This window comes from Prinia subflava, chromosome 6 (assembly GCF_021018805.1).
Source record: "Prinia subflava isolate CZ2003 ecotype Zambia chromosome 6, Cam_Psub_1.2, whole genome shotgun sequence".
In the NCBI taxonomy this organism is placed as follows: Eukaryota; Metazoa; Chordata; class Aves; order Passeriformes; family Cisticolidae; genus Prinia; species Prinia subflava.
In genome coordinates, this window is record NC_086252.1 from 14,400,037 (window position 1) to 14,418,783 (window position 18,747).

At 42.0% G+C, this 18,747-nt stretch overlaps 1 protein-coding gene across 1 annotated transcript; it reads right to left on the reverse strand.

Annotated features, from left to right (window-relative positions):
• Positions 1-13,014: 13,014 nt before the first annotated feature.
• Positions 13,015-17,182, reverse strand: CTLA4 (cytotoxic T-lymphocyte associated protein 4). Its single transcript, XM_063399804.1, has 4 exons — positions 17,001-17,182; positions 15,460-15,810; positions 14,890-14,999; positions 13,015-13,960 (listed from the first exon to the last, which is right to left on the reverse strand). Exons 1-4 carry the CDS (start codon positions 17,056-17,058, stop codon positions 13,790-13,792), a joined length of 690 nt encoding a protein of 229 aa, XP_063255874.1. The 5' UTR covers positions 17,059-17,182; the 3' UTR covers positions 13,015-13,789.
• Positions 17,183-18,747: the final 1,565 nt, after the last annotated feature.

Consider the following 18,747-nt stretch of genomic DNA (forward strand, 5'->3'; position numbering starts at 1 on the left):
TTATGTCTAGATTTGGAAAGGAGCTCTTTTAGAAGAGATGGCAAATATGTAAAACCCAAGCCAAGTGCAAACCTGGAGACCAAGGCTGTTACTGCCGGGCACTAGGGGGAGCAGTGCATGGCAGATTTATGCGGATGTGCTGGGTGACCATGGAAGTTGTTCTAGGTGTGACAGTGACAAATTATACACATTTTGTAAAATTTTCACACCCCAAGTCTTTCAAAGCTTGCAGTAGGGCGAGGACCCCTATTATGTGGTTATCTGGTCAGCTGCCTTTGAGCAGTTAGGATGGAAGGAGCCGCATTCTGTGGTGGTGCTTGGGGTTTGTGGTGTGGTTTGTATCTCAGCATTGTTGTGATTACTTTTTAAAGGTAAACTCCTGCTACCACTGCCTTGACAGTGGTAACAACCTCTTAACAAAGAGAAACTTGCTGCAACAGAAACAGTCACCAAAGTTGTGATGCATTCTTGCAGATAACAGATAAATGGAAAGTTATGCTGAAAATTGCAAGGATGGGTAAAGCAGCACAGCCCTGTCTTGGACTTCCAGAAACACTAAAGTGCTTGAACACACTCAGATGACTTAAACTGCTTTTGGAAACCCTGTCTCTCAAGTGTCTCCAAGCCAGACTTGACAATTGTTGTTAGTGCTTAACTTGAGCTAGGTTTACACAGCTCCAGCCTTGGTGGATTTGGGGAGTAAAAAAATGAAATCACAAATATGTAACTAACTCTCCTATATTTTGTGTCTGTCATTCAGAATCTCACAGGTTACTGTCTTGGAAACAAAGTTCTTTGTACATGCAGGCCAAGGCTACCGCAGGCAGTACTCCCACCTGCAAAGGTGACATCCCTCGCTCCGTCCAGCCGCGCTCCTCTGATGGGTGCCAGAGCAAAACCCACCAAAGCCGGGTACCCTGCAGAGCTGTGCCATCCCCAGGCTCCTACCGCAAGGGACTGGTGAAGGATTTGTTGCTCCTTCCGCAGGAGAGGCTTCCAAGAGCTGCCTTTCCTGCTGAGCTCACCCGGACGCTGCGCCACGGGGGCAGCAGCACTGCTGGCCCTGCAGCCCGGCTGGCAGCGCAGCCCGGCTCTGCAGCCGCGCCCCGCATCGCGGCGGGCCCGGCCGTGCGCCTCTGCGGCCGCCAGGAGGCGCTGCGGGCCGGCGGCTGAGGCGGCGCGCGGGAGCGCCCGGCACCGCCGTGTGGGGAGCCCGGCCGCGGGGATGGGCCCGGCCGCGGAGAGGGGCCTGTCCCGTGCAGCCGGTGCCACACGGGGCGCTGGCCCTCAGGCACAGCCGGTGCCACACGGGGCGCTGGCCCTCAGGCACAGCCGGTGCCACACGGGGCACTCGCCCTCAGGCACAGCCGGTGCCACACGGGGCACTCGCCCTCAGGCACAGCCGGTGCCACACGGGGCGCTGGCCCTCAGGCACAGCCGGTGCCACACGGGGCGCTCGCCCTCAGGCACAGCCGGTGCCACACGGGGCGCTGGCCCTCAGGCACAGCCGAACTCCTCTCTCTTGCCCGTTAGGGTCACCCCGCACGGCCGCGCGTCGGCCCTCACGAAGGTACGGCTGCTCTCTGTGGTTTCCTAGAATCCCACACCAGTCTCTGCACATGGCTTTATGTTTAAAGGGGTTTGGGGTTGTTTTTAATAAGGAAGAAATTCTGAAACTGCACGGCAGAGAGCAGTGCAATGTCAGTGCAATGCCTGTGCTTCGAGGGACAGAACAGGTTCCTTAGGGCTCAGGAGGTTTTGAAGGCATCATAGCCAAGAAGGGGGTTTGGTCTTTTTTAGAGGTATTTGAACATTGTTCATCTCTTCTTGCTAATCTGATGAGAAAAAGCAAGCTGTAAAAACAATCGTTCCAGCAGGCCAGGAAAGACCAAGAGGTAATGGAGTTTGAACAGAAGTAATTTCTCAGGGAATCACTTCAAGTGGCTGATGCAGTTTCAGAGGTGCTGTAGTGAACAGTGAAGGAGGAACTCCCCTGAGGCCAAACTAACTGAGTTAATCAACTTTAAACCCGAGAGCAAATTCTCTCCTGCAAGAGAGAGGATGGGAGTCGACTGTAAACCTTTCTGATGTGTTTGCTATTTGTCTCAGAGTACTTTTAACCCAGTGAAGCAGAGCTTTAAAGCCTTTGATGTGCTTCGGGATCTCACTGTAAGCGAGGGATCTAGGCACACTTCTTTCAGCTAGCTTGGATGCTGTCACCACACGAAAAGGAATTTGCAGTAATAACTAGAGTGACAACGAGCAAAAAATAGAAATCAGATATCTATATTCTCTAGAAAACATGTGATTGAAATGACTAAAACGTGACTTTAACCACAGAGATCACACTGCAGATCACCATAGGATATTCTGATGATTTGGCCTTTGTCATGTAAAGACTCCAGATTTCCTCACTGAAGTTCCCAGCTGCCATTGCACCTCTCTGCTCCTGCGATACACAGCACTGGAGCAAAAAGAACGAGCTCTGTTGCTGCCAGGCACATCTTGATTAGGTGCCCTGTGCCTCTAGTGCACTCTCAATACAGTTTAGGGCGAGCTGTCCAAAGCAGCTTTAACGGGATCTCAGTGTCAGGCAGAACGCAAGAAGTATCCAGTTACATTCAGGCAAGCTCCCCAGTGGCTAATACCCCCTTGTGCCAACCATAAAACCTCAGCAAGCTCTGCTCAGCCTAAGCTGTTCCCAGCTGCCCGGGGCAGATGTACACACATTGTATAGGAATGTCAGTTCACTGCTTGCCCATGACTGGCTGGAAAGAACATGCTTCTCACGCTAGGTCTCTTTGATCTCCACTCTGTGTTTGCTGGTCATTAAAGGTGAATGTTTGCTATGGGGTCTTTCCTTGTTGTCACCCCACTAACGCTTCATTTGTGTCTGTAGCCTCACGTGATCCCGGTTGAACCACGGCAAAGCCCGCCACTCTATCCAGAGTAAAAGTCAAGCAGCCTGCTGGAGCCTGCTGTGGCACAGTGAACCTGGGGAAATAGGGGTGTCCATACTGTTTCTATAGACACTACAGAATCCTAGATTTTCTGGCTCCTCCCAGAATCAGACAATTCCTCAACCTGAAAATTTTTGTAGGTTATGAGAGTCAAGATAGCATTACCATATGTCTTTCCTCATGCTGCATTCCTCTCTAGGCACCCACTGAGGGATACTTATGAGGTAAGATACTTGACCTCTGATGTTTTATTTTTTATTCTCGTCTGGTACAGCCTTTACATTTATACTCTGATGAATTTAGATGACTGTTGGAAAAGGTGGAAGTTGGTGTTTCTCTGCTCTCCCTGTGTTGGTAGTGCTGCTAAACATTATTGTTACATTGGCATCTGGGGCCAATGGTAGTACTGTTCACAAACCTAACTTCAGAATGCCTCAGGAAGCTGCCTTGCTTTGCTGCCAGGCCAGGAACTGAGCTTTTTGGGACCCAGAAATCTGTAAGCACTGTTTTGTTGGTGATCACAGCATGATGGTGAAGGTACAGATGTATTACTTCTTATGCTGGGTGTCTTGCTGCACAGGCAATCAGCAAAGATAGGATTCCGTAGTTAGAAGATCATAGATTCATATTATGTTGATTTAGGCATGTACCTCCACAAGCCATTGGTTTTTTTCCCTTCCCTGCTAGGTAAGAAAAAGTCATAACCAAAAAAAAAAAAAAAGTCACACCACTCTACTTCTCATTGGGGCTGTGGTTCTGTGGTTACACTGTGTTTTCTAGTGACATCAGTGAAGGCTCTGTAGTTCCTGAACAACGGACTGTTTTGGTGCTTCTTTTGCTTGAAGAAGAAAAATAGTCGAAGGGGAAAAATTTATTTGGCCATTTGCATCTTTCATTCTAGTTATATTTTCATAAGTAGGTGATTAGTGCTAGTGGTTACAGAGAAGAAAGTGGTGATTTTATTATTAGCTTTATATCAGACAGGTACAAATTGTTCTAGTTGATATGGAAACATAACTTTTCCACTATGAAAAGAAACATTTAATTATTTCCAGACTTTGAAAACTATCCCAGAGATCCCCTTTGGTCTATCTAGGTTTCCCCACTGTTTTTCAAGGCTGTTTGTGTGGCTTTGAGTTCTTCCATTTCTTCTGTAATGCAGAACAGCTGATCATCCTTGTTTATGTTAACTCAGAAGTCCCCAGGGCTTCAAAAAGGGACAGAGTAAACTCATGGAAGAGAAATCCCTTGGAGCTGTTGAAGACAAAGGCAGCACCCTTTGAAGTTCCTGAGCTGCTGGTGAAGAAGGGCTGGATCAGTATTTTAGGAAGGTTTCATAGCACGCTATCACTGATTGTATTCTCTTCCCTGCTATCTGCTCTTGAGCACTGCTGGCAAGTGGACAGTTCTACTGTGTCTTTTAACATCATTCCCACCTGCTTTTCCTGCCTGCTCTGTCTGGGCTTGAATGATGCCTCCAGACACTGTAGAACAGGTCCTGTTGTATTCATATTCATTTGTATTGTGCTCTTCCTGATTATTGCAAATAATAATGCTACCACATATGAAATAAGGGTTGCTGCTGCTGTGCTCTCGTGTTAGGCATCAGTAGAACTGAGAGTCCCCTGGTGTTCCCAGTGAGTGGACAGTGACTGCAGCAGGGTTGGGAGCCAAGGGCACAGCCTGCTGTGCAGTTTGCCAGTTTCAAAAGATGAGCAATGATACTTCATGATTAACTACTTACAAACAGTACAAATAAGATGCAGTATGTGTGTGACTTAGGAAGGGAAAAGCTAAACACAGTATTGCCAGCACAGATAAAACTCCAGCCAGAAACAGATTCAAAATACTATTCCTTTGTAGGTGGCAGCACCTAAATCATTGATAAGATTTTCAGATCAGAGATCTTTCTTGCATACAAAGGACTAGTGTTTATTGGTTTCGATCCTTAAACAACCTTCTGTCATAAAAATCTGCCTGCTAAAAGATGTTTAAGTGTCTGAAAATTGTTGAAAACAGTGATTCCTAGTTCTGTTGCAAGACAGATTCACAGTACTCGTTGGTAATGGCATATCCTCTTTTGAAATCTCAAAGGACTTTAATGCAATGAACAAAAATACCAGTGCATTTGCTATTAGACTTGCAAACTTTCGAGATAAGAATTTCCCATTCTGTATCAGTACAAAATTGCCATCTTTCCCAGATTATCAGTAGAAATCAAGAAGGCTTGCCAGCCTTGGAAGTTTTCCACTGAAAGGGCATAGAGTGAGGGTAGTCAGTGCTCCAGGCACGCTTCTGCCTTCGGTGTTGGATCAGACAGCAGCAACCTGTGCCTCACTTCCCAGCAGCAGCACAGCCTTTTGTGCTCCTCTCCTTCCTGTCTCTGGTGCTGAACACAAAGTGTTGCTTTGGCCCAAGGAAAGGGCATGCACGGTTGGTATGCACGGTTTAATTGCTGCATTCACGCACATGCACAGAGGCTTTTTCAGTAGATGAGCATTCTCTGTATGAGCTTTCTGGACAATTCTAGTTAAGTGAAGGTGACTAATTGCATCAATTCACCCCTCACTGGAAAGTGCCAGCCTCAGTACTCATACATACCTAAGAAGAAAGTAGGGCAGGAACTAAAGAGGACTCTGCACACCTTGTAAAATCTCTTGATTTGAAATTTTGCAGGGGTATTATTTTTAAACATTTTATTACAGAAGGGCCAAGGGATCTCTAGTGATCACATATCATCAATGCATCAGTTTCGTGCTGAAAAGGCTGAAAGTTGCACTTCAGCAAAGCATGGAAATATTTTCTAGACAGAAACTGGAAACTCTGATTTTCTGATAATTTTTAGGTTTTACTTCAGAATGGTGTCAAGACAACATATTGCTGAATAAATGACAGGTTTTGTCATGAGTTTTTTTGCAATAGAGTGTGGGTTTAGGTAGCAAGGGAAGCCTCCAGGCATACTCAATATAGAGTTATGCATATTTCATAAGCATATTTTTAGATTACTATATTTTATTGTCTATGTTTAATAGATTTAAATCCTAAATCTACTTTCCCACACTACCTGCTTCACATGCAACAGGGCTATTTCCAGCTTTTGTTCTTCCAGTACTGGTGCAGGGACAGCTTTCTGCTACACCTAAACATTTCACTAAACTTTACCATACTGTTACTTTTACATGACAAGTAAGATTTTGTGACTTATTCACGAGCTTAAAGCCACATGAACAAGCTTTTAGTGTGAATCTGATTAGTTGGCTGCACATGCCAATGTTTTTAATCCATATACTGGCCTCCATGGCAATTAAATCAAGTAAAAAAAGGATTAAGTTAAAAGGAAGTTAGAAAGACCCAGATTGGTCTAAGTGGCAGCATCTAAAATTCTATTTGTCATAACAATGACTTGAACTTGGAATCATGCAATGGTAACTGCCCATAGCACAATCACAAGAAAAAAGGCTGACTGGTTATTGAAAAGTAATTGGACCTTCATTAGCCACCCAAATGTCTTAACAGGTTTAACACTCACACCCATCATTTCTGTTCTTCTGCAAAGACTAGACTTAAATTTAGTTTTAAATTCACTGTCTAAACTGAAAATCTGAAATTTTGACAAACAAGGAAGTTGAGAAAAAATAATTTTATGTTCGGCAAAAAGTTCTTTTGCTATAAATTTGATAAAGTTAAACACTATTTGAAAGAAGTCCAAGTATTTGAAATAAAAATACCAACAAGTTTCCTTTTTTTCCACAGTCTTTCTATACACAAAATAAGTATTGATGTATTTACTGTGAGTGGAAGAAGATATTAAATCAAGTACTGCATGTCTCTAGAACAGCTTAGGTGCTGAGTGTTCCATGTTCTGCATGTTGAGAAGTAACCCAAGAGCACCCATGTTGCTGAGTCTTCATGCTCTTTCTGCGGGAGAGCCGTTTCACAGGGTGCCCCGTTCGGAGGTGCCCTTCACACTGTGTGCAGGCAGGCTGGCTCCCTGTCACTTCCTGCAGCCTCTGCCTTTTGCCGCCCGACTTCCATCGGTGCTGTGCAGGTTGTCCCCTCCCCACCCCTGGGTAAGACACAGCCTGCATCCCCTTCTAATTCAGTGATTTGTTGGAGGAGACACTGGTGATCAGGTCCTGTGGAGCATCCAGCGCTGGAAAACAAACCAAGAAAACACATGCACACACTTAGCACAGGGAATGCCCTCCTTCCAGGAACAATAAAGCAACTGCATAAGGTCTGTTTCTGACTGAGGCATCTGGAGCACCAGTGAGGCTTCTCTGTCAGCTCCTATGAAAGAACTACACCTCCCTTGTGACCAGTGACAGTAAGGCAATTGCTGTGTTTAATGAAAGTACATGGAAGCCTGGTCTTTTTTAGTCATGAAATACAAAGTAAAAACATGATAAAAAATAATGCAAGTTCTTCTGAAAATTGCAGTATAAATTATGACATTAATGTGAGGAATTTTTACACCAGATATGTCCCCGTGGCTTACGTAAGAGAGGAGGAATAACATGAGTTTGGAACCTATTGGTAAAATCATAATAATAATACCATGTTATTGCAGAGAGACAAAGAGGGAAAAGAGCTTAAGAGATGTTTCATCTTAGTACTATAAAAGAAGACTAGACAAATAGTCATATAATACAAAATTATATAATGAATTTGTTTGGCATTATGAGAGAAAGGAAAATATTATTAATTCGTGAAGCAGACAGTCATCTTTGCTACAGAATTAAAAGTGAGAAAGCTTTTATAAACGCTACCCACACGATCTAACACCTCACCAAAGCTCAACTATGAAACCAACTTATTCTGCTGATTACTGCTGTTCTAGCTATCTTTTCTGCACGTAAAACATTAAGTCAGCCAGTTACGAAGCTGTCAAATGTTTCCAAAGTGTCACTTACCAGAAGGATTTGATAACTTACAGAGAAATGAACTGTTTTGCTTCCTGATCTTGATTAAGTACTGCTAGCATACCATGTTTTATGACAGTTTCAAATGTGGATTATTTTTGGTACTTGTTTCCCCACCACCAAGTATTTTTACAATTTTTATCCAGCTCGTTGCATCTCCATTTTTTATCTGTGTGATGCAAATAATTTAAACCATAGTACCACCTAAGACCCTTTGTAGCACAGGAGAAGACCTATTTTTAATCACCTATTTGTTTGGCTTCAAATGAAGTATAAGGATGACAATAGCAAGAACTAGAAGCTCTGTCTAGCAGGTATGAAGGGCACCTCTGAAAGCATGCAAGATGAAAAGAAATCTTATCAAGGGTTCTACAGAACTTCAAACACCTCAGCTTTCCCCACACACCAGCACATGGAAGGAGGTATCTGGAGTTCAGCTGAAGGCCAACAGAGGCCCAGCTTCTAATGCGAATTTTCACAGGAAGAAAGGATATTGAAATATTGTTTACAGCTGACGATGTTGCAAGTGCCCAGCACTAAGTACTGTGGAAGTTAGTACATATCAATCCCCTCACACTTTCCAGTTTGCAGAGGGAAGACTTTCTAGTTTGCACAAAAGTAAGCAGTACTTCCGCTAGCCCCTTTCACGTCTAGGTCAAGGAGGCTACAAATTCCCAAGGAGAAACTCTACAAACAAAACTAAGGTGTAGTAAGTTAACAATAACCCATTTAATGTAGAGCAGATTTTTTTTATTGTCTGTGTATACTGAACTCTAAGACTCTTTGGGGTCCAGCTACTGAGTTTCTAGTTTGAAAAAAACATGGAGTATTTGCTCAGGGTATATATTTTTGTTTATATAAACCCATTAATGCTATATTTTTCATGTCAGTTGCAATCTTGGCCCAAACCTTAATCTTCATTTCCTATAGAAAACCTACATCCCAGGCACTGGTCTGTCTGGGGAGAATAAAGCACCCTGCTGCTTGTTCAGCTTTCCACAAAGCTGCTGCATCACAGGCTAGAGCGTGAATGTCAGTAAATCCCACCCACAGCACAGCGTAGTCCAACCAGATGTTACCCAGTGTTTCAAGTTTTCCCAGCTGTATCACCCGTGCTGTTACAGGATGTGGTCATCTTAAAGTACCACCTATTGGAATCATGTAATTATGTGAGAAACTCCATTTTCCCTGAAAGCAAGGTCTGTCTTTCTGCTGCATGAAACAGACCAAACTGAACATTTTCTAGTGCTACTCTTTAAAAACAGCAGTCAGAAAAGAATGAAGAGGAAAAGCCATCAATGGAGATACTGAGAGCTTTTTGTTCAACTGGAACTTCATAACCACTGAAAAAGGTTCAGTAAAATATAAAAATGTGACTGTGATTAAAACAGCTTGCAATAGAAATAGAAATTGAAATAGAAATAGAAATGCATTTGAAAAGTCAAAAAAGGAAAGAATAGTGAAATTTTGAGTAGGTAACTATCTCTTAGTTCATGGAAACGTCTGCCATGTTAACTCGGCTGCAATTACTAATAATTCCCAGTGAAGTTTTGTCCCTTACCTAAACTCTTCCTTGCTTCATCCCTCTAGTAAACAACAAAAATTTTTAAATTTACTTCAGGCACGATTTTTACACGTCCCCCTTTCCACAGTTTGTAAGATCTTTTATCAATAACTGTTATGTGCAGGGACCCCACTGCTTAGCTGTGATAGTAGCTACCTCAAGTAGCTCTCAAAGAAACTTTTACATGTTCAAGCAAAAATGCAGTTTGCAAATGTCAATAATAAATTGGTTTTAGTAATGCATAAATCCATCTGTTATACATCAGCCTTCTTTGGTTTGGATTTCACGTTACAGCTCTTGGATACATCATGTGATTCCAGTTTATGCCTCTCCTAGAGGCAGAGCTCTTTAGTCATTGTTCAGACTGTTCCTGTCACAAGCAAAATCAAGCATTTTCTGGTTGATTTTTCAGATCTCACTCCCCAGCAATAGCTTCTGTCTAGTGAAAGGAAGAAACCTATTGTATCTTCCAAGGCAGTTTGCCTCCAAACCTCACCTCAGCTCCTCACACACGTACTCACACTCTTTGGACCTGCAAAGCTCAAAGTCAGTACTGAAGCCAGGAATTGTATCAGATCTGTTAGGAGTTACCTGGCCAATGCCAGCATTGGTTATTGGAAAACAAGAAATTAGACTCAAGGGAGCCTTGAGCAAAAGTTAGGAGGTTAGGAAGGATAGTAATAGGTCAGAAATGTCTGCTCTTGCATAACCTAGGAGTCCTTGATAATTTCTTTTTTAAAATTTATTAAGTATCTGTGGAAAACAGAATTAATGAACTTTCCCTACAGACCTCAAGGCCTGACAGAGTAGTGAGTTCAGATTCACTTCAAAGAGTGGGGAATCTCTAATCCTATAATGATAGGCTACTCATTGCCTACTCATAGAGTAGCTGTGTGGGAAACCTTTGTCGTATGTTTTACTGTATCAGATAGGACTCTCATATTGAAAATTACAAGGAAAAAAAAAGTTCAGATAAAGAAGTGGATGAAAATGAAAGCAGAATATTGAGGACTGGGAGTAGTGTATGCATATGCTGTTGTCTTTGATGCAGACAAGTATACCTGTGAATTCCCACCCATCCAGCCAGAAACTCACACTCTCTGTTTCACAAACAGGCTGACAGATCTCCTAAAGGGGTGAAGGACACATCAAAAGAAGCCCTTCCCGAACCTCACCAAGAAGTATGGTCTCATAATTTGGCTTATCCAGGTAAGATACTCAGTTGTGTTTTAAAATTCCCCATTCTAATGAGCAGAATTCTGAGACCAAATCCTTTCATCTTTGCTTTGTACATTCCTCCCAGAAAGAGGCACGGTTTGCTTTTTATTGCATTCTCTAGAATGTACATTGATCTAGCATTTGAACCTTTCATTTTGGTACTGCTGTGATCTCACAGAACACTATATTTGACTTGTATATGTAAAATTTTTCGGGGTGCTGATAGCGAAAGATGCTTCTCCCTGCTATCAGGGAAAAGCTCAGACCTCGAGGTTCTGGAGGGCATCCCAGGACAATGGCAATTCCCTGAGCTCTGGGCTCTGCACTCATGAGAAGTAGCTGCTATATGGACCAGAGGGAGGTAGGTGTAAATATCATCTCTGTGGGTACTCAGGCTCCACTCATCTCTGTAGTGCCAGATATGAATGATAAGAACACCATTGTCAATAAAATCTGAACTGAAATCTCACTCGGTCTTCACTGCTACGTCTGCTGATTTGAGTACACCTACTACCCTGCCAGAACATTCAAACGGGGAGCCTGGCTTAGAACAAAAAGGGATAAAGCATTATATAACATTTAGCTCAGAAAAGGCTGCCACAGTGGTAAGGAAAGCCTAAGAAAATTAAGCATTGCAGAAACAAAAGAAGGTTGGAAAAAGTAACCACTAAGGATGAAGAGAAGATCAGAACAGACAGAGAATTTGGGCAAAGTAATTTCTAATAAGATAATTAATAAACACCATACCAATAATTATTTAAGTGCAGGAGGCAAACACAAAATATTGCAACTATGTGAGGTTATTGTTTCTGTTCTGCTCTCCCATAGCCTTCATTATTCCGCTATTTTAGTAACCTATGACTTATTTATGGCAGAATTCTTCCCTGGTTGTTACAGACGGAATGGCTCAAGGAAATGCAGGTGTACCAAGGGGAAATTGTCCAGATGGATGCAGAAGGCCTTGTTATGGTCAACTTAGTGGTCAGAAATGGAGGTGAACTGGAATATACACAGGTTCTGTGGTGACACAGATTCACAGCCAGCTGTGGCCAGATGTCAGGAGGTTGTGGACAGATACAAAGCATCTCTTCACCCGGGAGGGATAAGCTTAGAATATAATGTACTGGAACTGCTTTTAGATTGCTTAAGAAAAGTGAGTTCTTGGTCCCAGTATAGAGGAATTGCCAAGGAAAGGGGAAAAAAATAAACAGTCGATTCCTGAAAAAAATAAATAGTCGATGATTAGGAGTTGGACATGATTCACTACTTGCTGTGGTGGAAAAAATTGCCTTGGATAATTATTCACACCTTGTATAGCTTCTACAGGTGGATGTGTGGGCCAAACCTATTTTTCACCATAGAGTCATGGAATACACTTGCCTGATCAGGCTGCACCTGAAAGGGCAGAAGTTTAGACATTTTGCAGTGACAGTAGATACGTGATCTTTTACCATTTTTTATCCTCAAAACACCGGGTAGTGAAAAAGTAGGGAAAAATACCAGACTAATGTCAGAATACTGAAATACCTTCAAAAAAGGATATGCCATCAGATGCTACTTTTACTTAATGCAGCACACTTGTATATCAACACTGAGAGAACAGTTAGCACCAGCAAACATTGGCACATTGAGAATGTGAGTGTGTCTTTGCACAGTTGGAGGTGGTGCCAGATGAATGGGCAAGAGAGGGAAAGCAGACTGAAAGAGCTATGAGATTTGCTGTTCTGGGAGCTGCAGCCACTTTGAGAACATGGAATAAAGGGCTCTGGGGTTTGGCTGCACAGCTGGGCAGCCAAGAGAATGGATTCACAGCTGTGAAACAGAGGCACATGCTGCCAGTGTTTTGGCTTGCAAGGTGAAATTTTGATAGCAAAGAGTCAAATTAATGGACAGTAGCTGAGAATTCTGAAATTGTTTTAAGCTCCAGCATCTTTGTGTGTTGACTGCCATTTAGTGAGTGAGAGTGTCAGAGTGATGCAAAGAAAACAGGATTTGAAACTAGGACAAGTTTTTGTTTAAACATTTACAGAAGGTGCTGTCAAAGGCAACACAGCTACCTTCTGCAAGTGAGTAACTGCTGGAAGTGAAAACCTGATTGGTAGTGTCTGGAGCACAGCACAGCAGCTGTAACTAGACTAATAGAACTGACAGACTGTAATGGTGGCTGGCTAGGAGGAGAACTGAGAACGGAAGTGTTGGCATGAGCACCCAGCCTGTCTCTGAAGGGCAAAGCACAGGGTCAGAGAGGAAAGGTTCATGTTGTCTTCACTGCTTTCTAACATGTAGCCACTTCCTGTTTCTTCTGAGAACAGTGAACAACAAATGAACTTGAATTTGGGCAAAGCGTCGAAGTTTTTATTGAATGGTACATAACTAATGAACAAGATTATACACTGTCAGTATTTTCATGGAAAATAGACTTCATTAAACACAGCAACATACCTCTGCCTTTTGGATAGATGCTAATTTAGCATTTATAAAACACAAGGCCCCAGCAGAGCTGGAGCATTCTCCCAGCACAGTCTAAGAGGGCTCCTGCTGGACCCTTTTCTCTAACAAAAACTGTCAGCACTGGCACAGAGAGCATTTGTCAGCTCCATCACAGCACTTCTGGGTCACAATGCCACTCAAGGGAGCTAAGATCAGGCTTCTAGAGCAGCAGTGTCATTGGTGCCAGCCTATGGGGAGGCCTCTGTGGAAGTGCACAGCACTAATGCCAGAAATGGAACTAATAAATATAAATGCAGGGAAAAAAAGTCAACATTCCTTTGTACATTAGTGTGCTCTCCTACCTCTGCCCCCCAGACTTGTGGATCAGCCTTGCAATGACACACAAGCCTCTGTCATTATAGTGTTTGGATTTCAGTTGATCAGTAGGCATGATGAAATTTGACAGTAAGATGCTCAACTTCAACAGCAATAGCTCTTAATGCTACACACATACATATATTACATATTGGTACAATACATCTCAAAAAAGTCAATGGCCTAAGGTAGCCATTTTTATGTGACAGGGTTTATCTTCAAATATTAATACATCTGCTATTTATTCTCTTCCAAACCATAGAAGTTACAAAGAATATTCTCTCACCTTCCTGTACACCTTTTGTAAAAAGACAGTTAATTTATTTCTTTGACTGAAATGAACTAGCAGACTCTCCATCCCAGCAAGGAAATGGTTTCTCTTTTTCCTTGTTACAGTTAACAGTGATGTGGAATGGAATCACTTTTTTCTCTAGCTTTTCAGAAGGCATTTTCACATAGACTCCAGTAGTGAGACATCGTCTTCTCTTTATCTGTAACATATGGGAAGAAAAGAAAATAAAATAAACAAGCAATCACATCATAATCGTTGACCAGCACATTTTAGAGAAACTGATGGATGTTCTTCCTTTCCTGAGTAGAATGCATTCTAGACACCTTTTTCTGCCCCTTTATAGAAGATTTGTTAAGAGCATTTGAGGGAGGATCAGAATGTACAGGGCAATATAAATGAAAAAAAAAGAGTCCTGCCATTCATTTAACCCTTTGAAGGTGCTCCTGCTTCAGAGTTCAGTGTTGGTTCAAAGCTAGGAGTGTTCACACCTGACAGCTTCATTTAACTTCTAGGGACAAGGACTGTTTGAAAAATATGGGACAGAGACATTGTTTGGTTTCAGCTCAGGTTCATTTCTAACAGACTGTGAATGCTGCAGACCCCTGTGGAAAAAGGCAACCCGGACTTGCATTTTGCATGCTTTTGTGCAGACATTTTTAGCTGTGAAACTAAAAATGCTTGAAGTCATACTTCCCCCATCCAAGGAGAAAGCTGTTTAAATTTGCTTTGCAGAGGTGAATGATGAGAAAAGGAAAAAATCAAATTCTGGGATTTTGTGTGAATCATTTGTGAAACGAGAGTACACATGAAGACTGTTGCCTTCAATCCCAGAAGCATTCAGGACTTTGCCTGGTTTTAAGCATCCAGCCCTAAGCCAAGGCTCAGACCTGCCAATGGAAGCTGACTGTTTTCTAGTATGCTGGCACACAAATGAGCCATAAATAAATATAAGTGGCAGCTCCAGCAAGTTCTCTTGTTTTGAATTATTGTAATAACATTGCAGTAGTAAAATGGAGCCTCCCACTGGGTTTGTTCCCAGTGTTCTTCCCTGTTCTCATTTCTTTCTCCTTGTCCTCATCACATAAAGGGGTACTATTAGCAGAAGAGAGCTGAGTTGATGGGACTTACCGCTTTGCCCACAAGAATGGCTGAGACGATGATACTGTAAAGAAAAAATCCTGAGGCAGTAGCTCCTAATACCCAGAGATATATGGCAGTGTCTGGACAAGGTTCTGGATCTAAAACATATGATATCACACAAGTCATGTCACACATGCGCCTCATAAGGTAGCCCCTAGAGTCAGTAAGTCAGCCTCTACACTGCTTTTCTCTAGCATGGGCTGTCCCAGGATACCACCAGCACTGAGCTCTGAGTTGCTGTCTACTCAACCTCCAGTGAAAAGAGTCTTTACCTGTAAAAGAGCTCACACCTTACTCTGTTAGATACCTTCTGTATCTAACTGCCTAGACCTATGTGTACACTGCATGGCGTTGCTTATGCCATCCTTCCATGGCTGTGACTATGCTTGCTTGAGTGTATGGAGGGATATCTGAAAGAAATAAGAGCTAATCAAGATTTTCAGTGCTGAAACCAGTATCCACCCTCACTTCTTACAAACAACTCTGAAGACCTTTGAGACGTAATAGCAACTCCCTTAACTTGGAAATATCACAGTACTGTAAAGCTGCTTGCCTTACCAATGACATAGAGATGTGTCCCATTTCCCTTGTTCATAAAGTAGGGTGGGGGGTACATCCGCTCCATCTTGCAAACATAAAGCCCAGTGTCATTTGCTTGCAGGCCAGCCAGGGTGAGGGTCACATTGTTTTGGCCGGGAGTTACATGGCACTGAATGACCTTTTCCACAAAGAATGTTTTGAACTCCGTGGTGTATGATGAAGCACAGACTTCTGTGAACTGGTCACCAGTCTGCTTAAGCAAAGTCACTCGAATTTCCTTTGCATTCCCAATGTTCTTGTATTTACACACCAAGCTGGCGACGCCTTGCCTGTTGGCCAGCACCATTGCTGGCTGAGTCACTTCCATCACTGTAAGGAAGTAAAGAGCGTGATGGTAAGTGAACTGTCAAGAAAGGATCTGGAGTAATTTACTTCAAACCTGCACAGTAGGAAGGGAGTCCTGCCACCTCCTATTATCCACGGGTGATTCCTAGAAATGCTGCTTTCAAAGAAAGGACTCCAGGACCACAATTCACGTTAGAAGTGCATTAATATTCTTTAAAAAGCTCAAGAAATGCTTTGATTACTAAAAATTATATTATAGATCTCAGCAATTACTTGTTGCTTAAATAGTAGGTTATTTGGCTCACTTAGTCAAGCAATAAATGACCTCCATGCTTCAGTTTCCCTCAACACAAACTTTTTAGTATACATAAGAAACCAAAAAATAGACTATAGGTGGTAATGCTGAAATTTGAAATTTTAAATCAGGACTTTAATCCACAATTTTTGCCTAGTAGAAATAAATATATTTACATCTAGGAACAAAAAAAGTTGACATCCTGTATGGAACATGGAACAGAACTATTTAGAGGTAACAGTAAAACTGAATATAAAATCTCTTTGCATACTTTTGTTTCTGATCTTTTTTCTCCTTATTTTTAACTAGCTACTCCAAGCCACAGTATTGCAACAATATATACCTCAAGCCAATACAGCAGCACGCAGCAAAGCCTGATAAACAGACTGCAAAAAAAATCTTAAAGGGAAATTACTGTACCATGTATAACCTCACTGACAGCTTTTTGCAACTTCTATATTCTATCCTGATACGTGATGGGATGACACTGTCTTTTGCTTTAGTAAGCTGTAAAGACTCAGCATTATTTTTTCAATTTCATTTTATATCAGTCCATTTTGGGGCAGGGTTTATCTTCTCAGTTCTGCAATGCAAGAATTCCAGATGAAGAGCAGAATTTCTCCATACATTCAAACCTCTATACCCATGTTATCATCTCTCACAACTTCACTTGCAAGGCCTGGTTTTTCAAGGTTTTCCTTCTTGAGCTACTCAGAATGTTGCCCAGTGTCCCTGCAGACAGTACTGCTCTAAAGCCTGTGTCTGGTTTTCCAGACACCCTGCAGTGCTCCAAGACCTTGCTCCCATCAGTCCTATGTCACCTTCCTCTCCTTGTTGTACCGCATCCGTCCTCCTGCAAGGACATGAAACTGAAAACAAGTCAACACCCCCAGGTACCTTGCCTCCTTCATCTACCCACCTTCAGCAATGGCAGTGGCTGTGCAGAGAAAGCCCACGGTGACGAATACTGAGAGCATTCCTGTGCTGGGACAGATGCTGAAGGGCCTGAAGGTGTCTGATGACTTCAGACTTTAAGACCAACTGGAACTCTCAGGACTGGAAAAGAGGTGGCACCTTTCAGGATAGTGAATCTTCGAAATGTTTGAACCCACACAGAGCCAGTGTGTATATATAGCTTTGATCCCAGATGCTGTACCTGAAAGTAGTATGAAGCTTTGTTTTGGTTTTACAAGAAAGGAAGTAGTGGGTTTGATTAGTACGTACACAGTTAACCTCAAAATAGCATGAACAAAAACAACTATTCAGCAGATGGAAAATATATGTTCAATCTGAAACTGCCGTCCATTCTGCTTTAAGAATTGTGGGAGGAAAGGTAGTCATCATTAGAGCAGTTCAGGCCCTTTGGTGGTGCCAGCTTGCAGAATCATAGCATTTAATATTTTAGCAATTATCAGGTATTTCCTACTAGGGCAATGTGCAGAGAACTGTACTTCTGCCTAATGTGGCAAAGTGAATCTCTGCAAGCTAGCTTTTTTATGGAGGACTTGCCTCCACCCTCAATTTCTTTGCTTGCTTTAATGTTAGTGCTTTTTATGTTTAAAAATTGCTACCCCCTTCAAAATACTGATTACACTTGCAATTACTTCATCTTTTTGTATCAGCAATGTGACTTGACCCCGAACCCAACCTCTTTACGCTTTCTTGTTTCCAAGAAAAAAATACCTAGGTTTATAGCTAATGACTTCCACATCTGTACACAACTTTACAGACTTTAAAGTCTACCTACAGACTTTACTGCCTAACTACCTTGACATCGACAGATGAAAAACACTGCAGGAGCTTTGATTATCGCTATCTCTGCTTAGAGCACCTGTGTCATTTCAAATCTCAGTGAAACAGTTTTTGCTCATGGACCTTTTAAAAATCATGTAAGCTCTGAAAATTGTTTTGCTTTTTTTATATGATAAGCTGTCACATCCATGAATCATTGCCTAAAGAATTCTACGAAAAGTTCACTTCAGTTATCCTGAAGGTCGGCATTCTTTTTTTTTCACCCACACTTTGAGAAGTTGTTTTAGAAGGCGCTTCATCATTTATATATGTAACTCTAGTAGATTGTGAAGAGCTGCTTTTGCACTGTGACCTAGAAAATCTAACAGCATTAGTTCTTTCACACTAGCCCACCCAATGCAAAGATCCAGGATAAATACTTAGTCTTGAAATCACATAAGTACCTAATAATATAAATAAGTTTACTACCTCCATACATAGGTTATGCAATATTTGTTTGTAATGACAGATTCACAGTCATTTTAATCTTAACCAGCATTTAAAATAGAACCGCTGATAAATAAAAATACTGCTATGGGAAAATGAAAAACTGCACCCTAATAATGAGACAGGCACATGCTGTATTACTGGTTAGACAAGCTTAAATCAATTTCAATATTAAATGTAAAATAAATGCTATTGCAACATCATGTACCAGAATATCAGTGAGATTTATGGCATGAAATTACCAGGTTATGCCTGACATTTTCATATCCAGAGCAGTAACTAAATTATCGCTCTATGTATATTTTGGGCTTGGGTTTTGCATGCAGTTAAACAAATTATACATTTGAACTTCATCAACTATGGTGTCATCTCCTGATAATTGATTGAGACAGCAAATTGATGGTGCAATTAGCCACTGAACACTGGCA

Bases quoted from the DNA above. Each gene is read 5' to 3' on its own strand.
- CTLA4 (XM_063399804.1), bottom strand. From the start codon at position 17,058: ATGCTCTCAGTATTCGTCACCGTGGGCTTTCTCTGCACAGCCACTGCC. The intron at 15,811-17,000 runs GTGGGTAGATGA...ACTTCCTTACAG, and splicing joins AGCCACTGCCATTGCTGAAG to TGATGGAAGTGACTCAGCCA. The intron at 13,961-14,889 runs GTAAGTCCCATC...CATATGTTACAG, and splicing joins CCATTCTTGTGGGCAAAGCG to ATAAAGAGAAGACGATGTCT.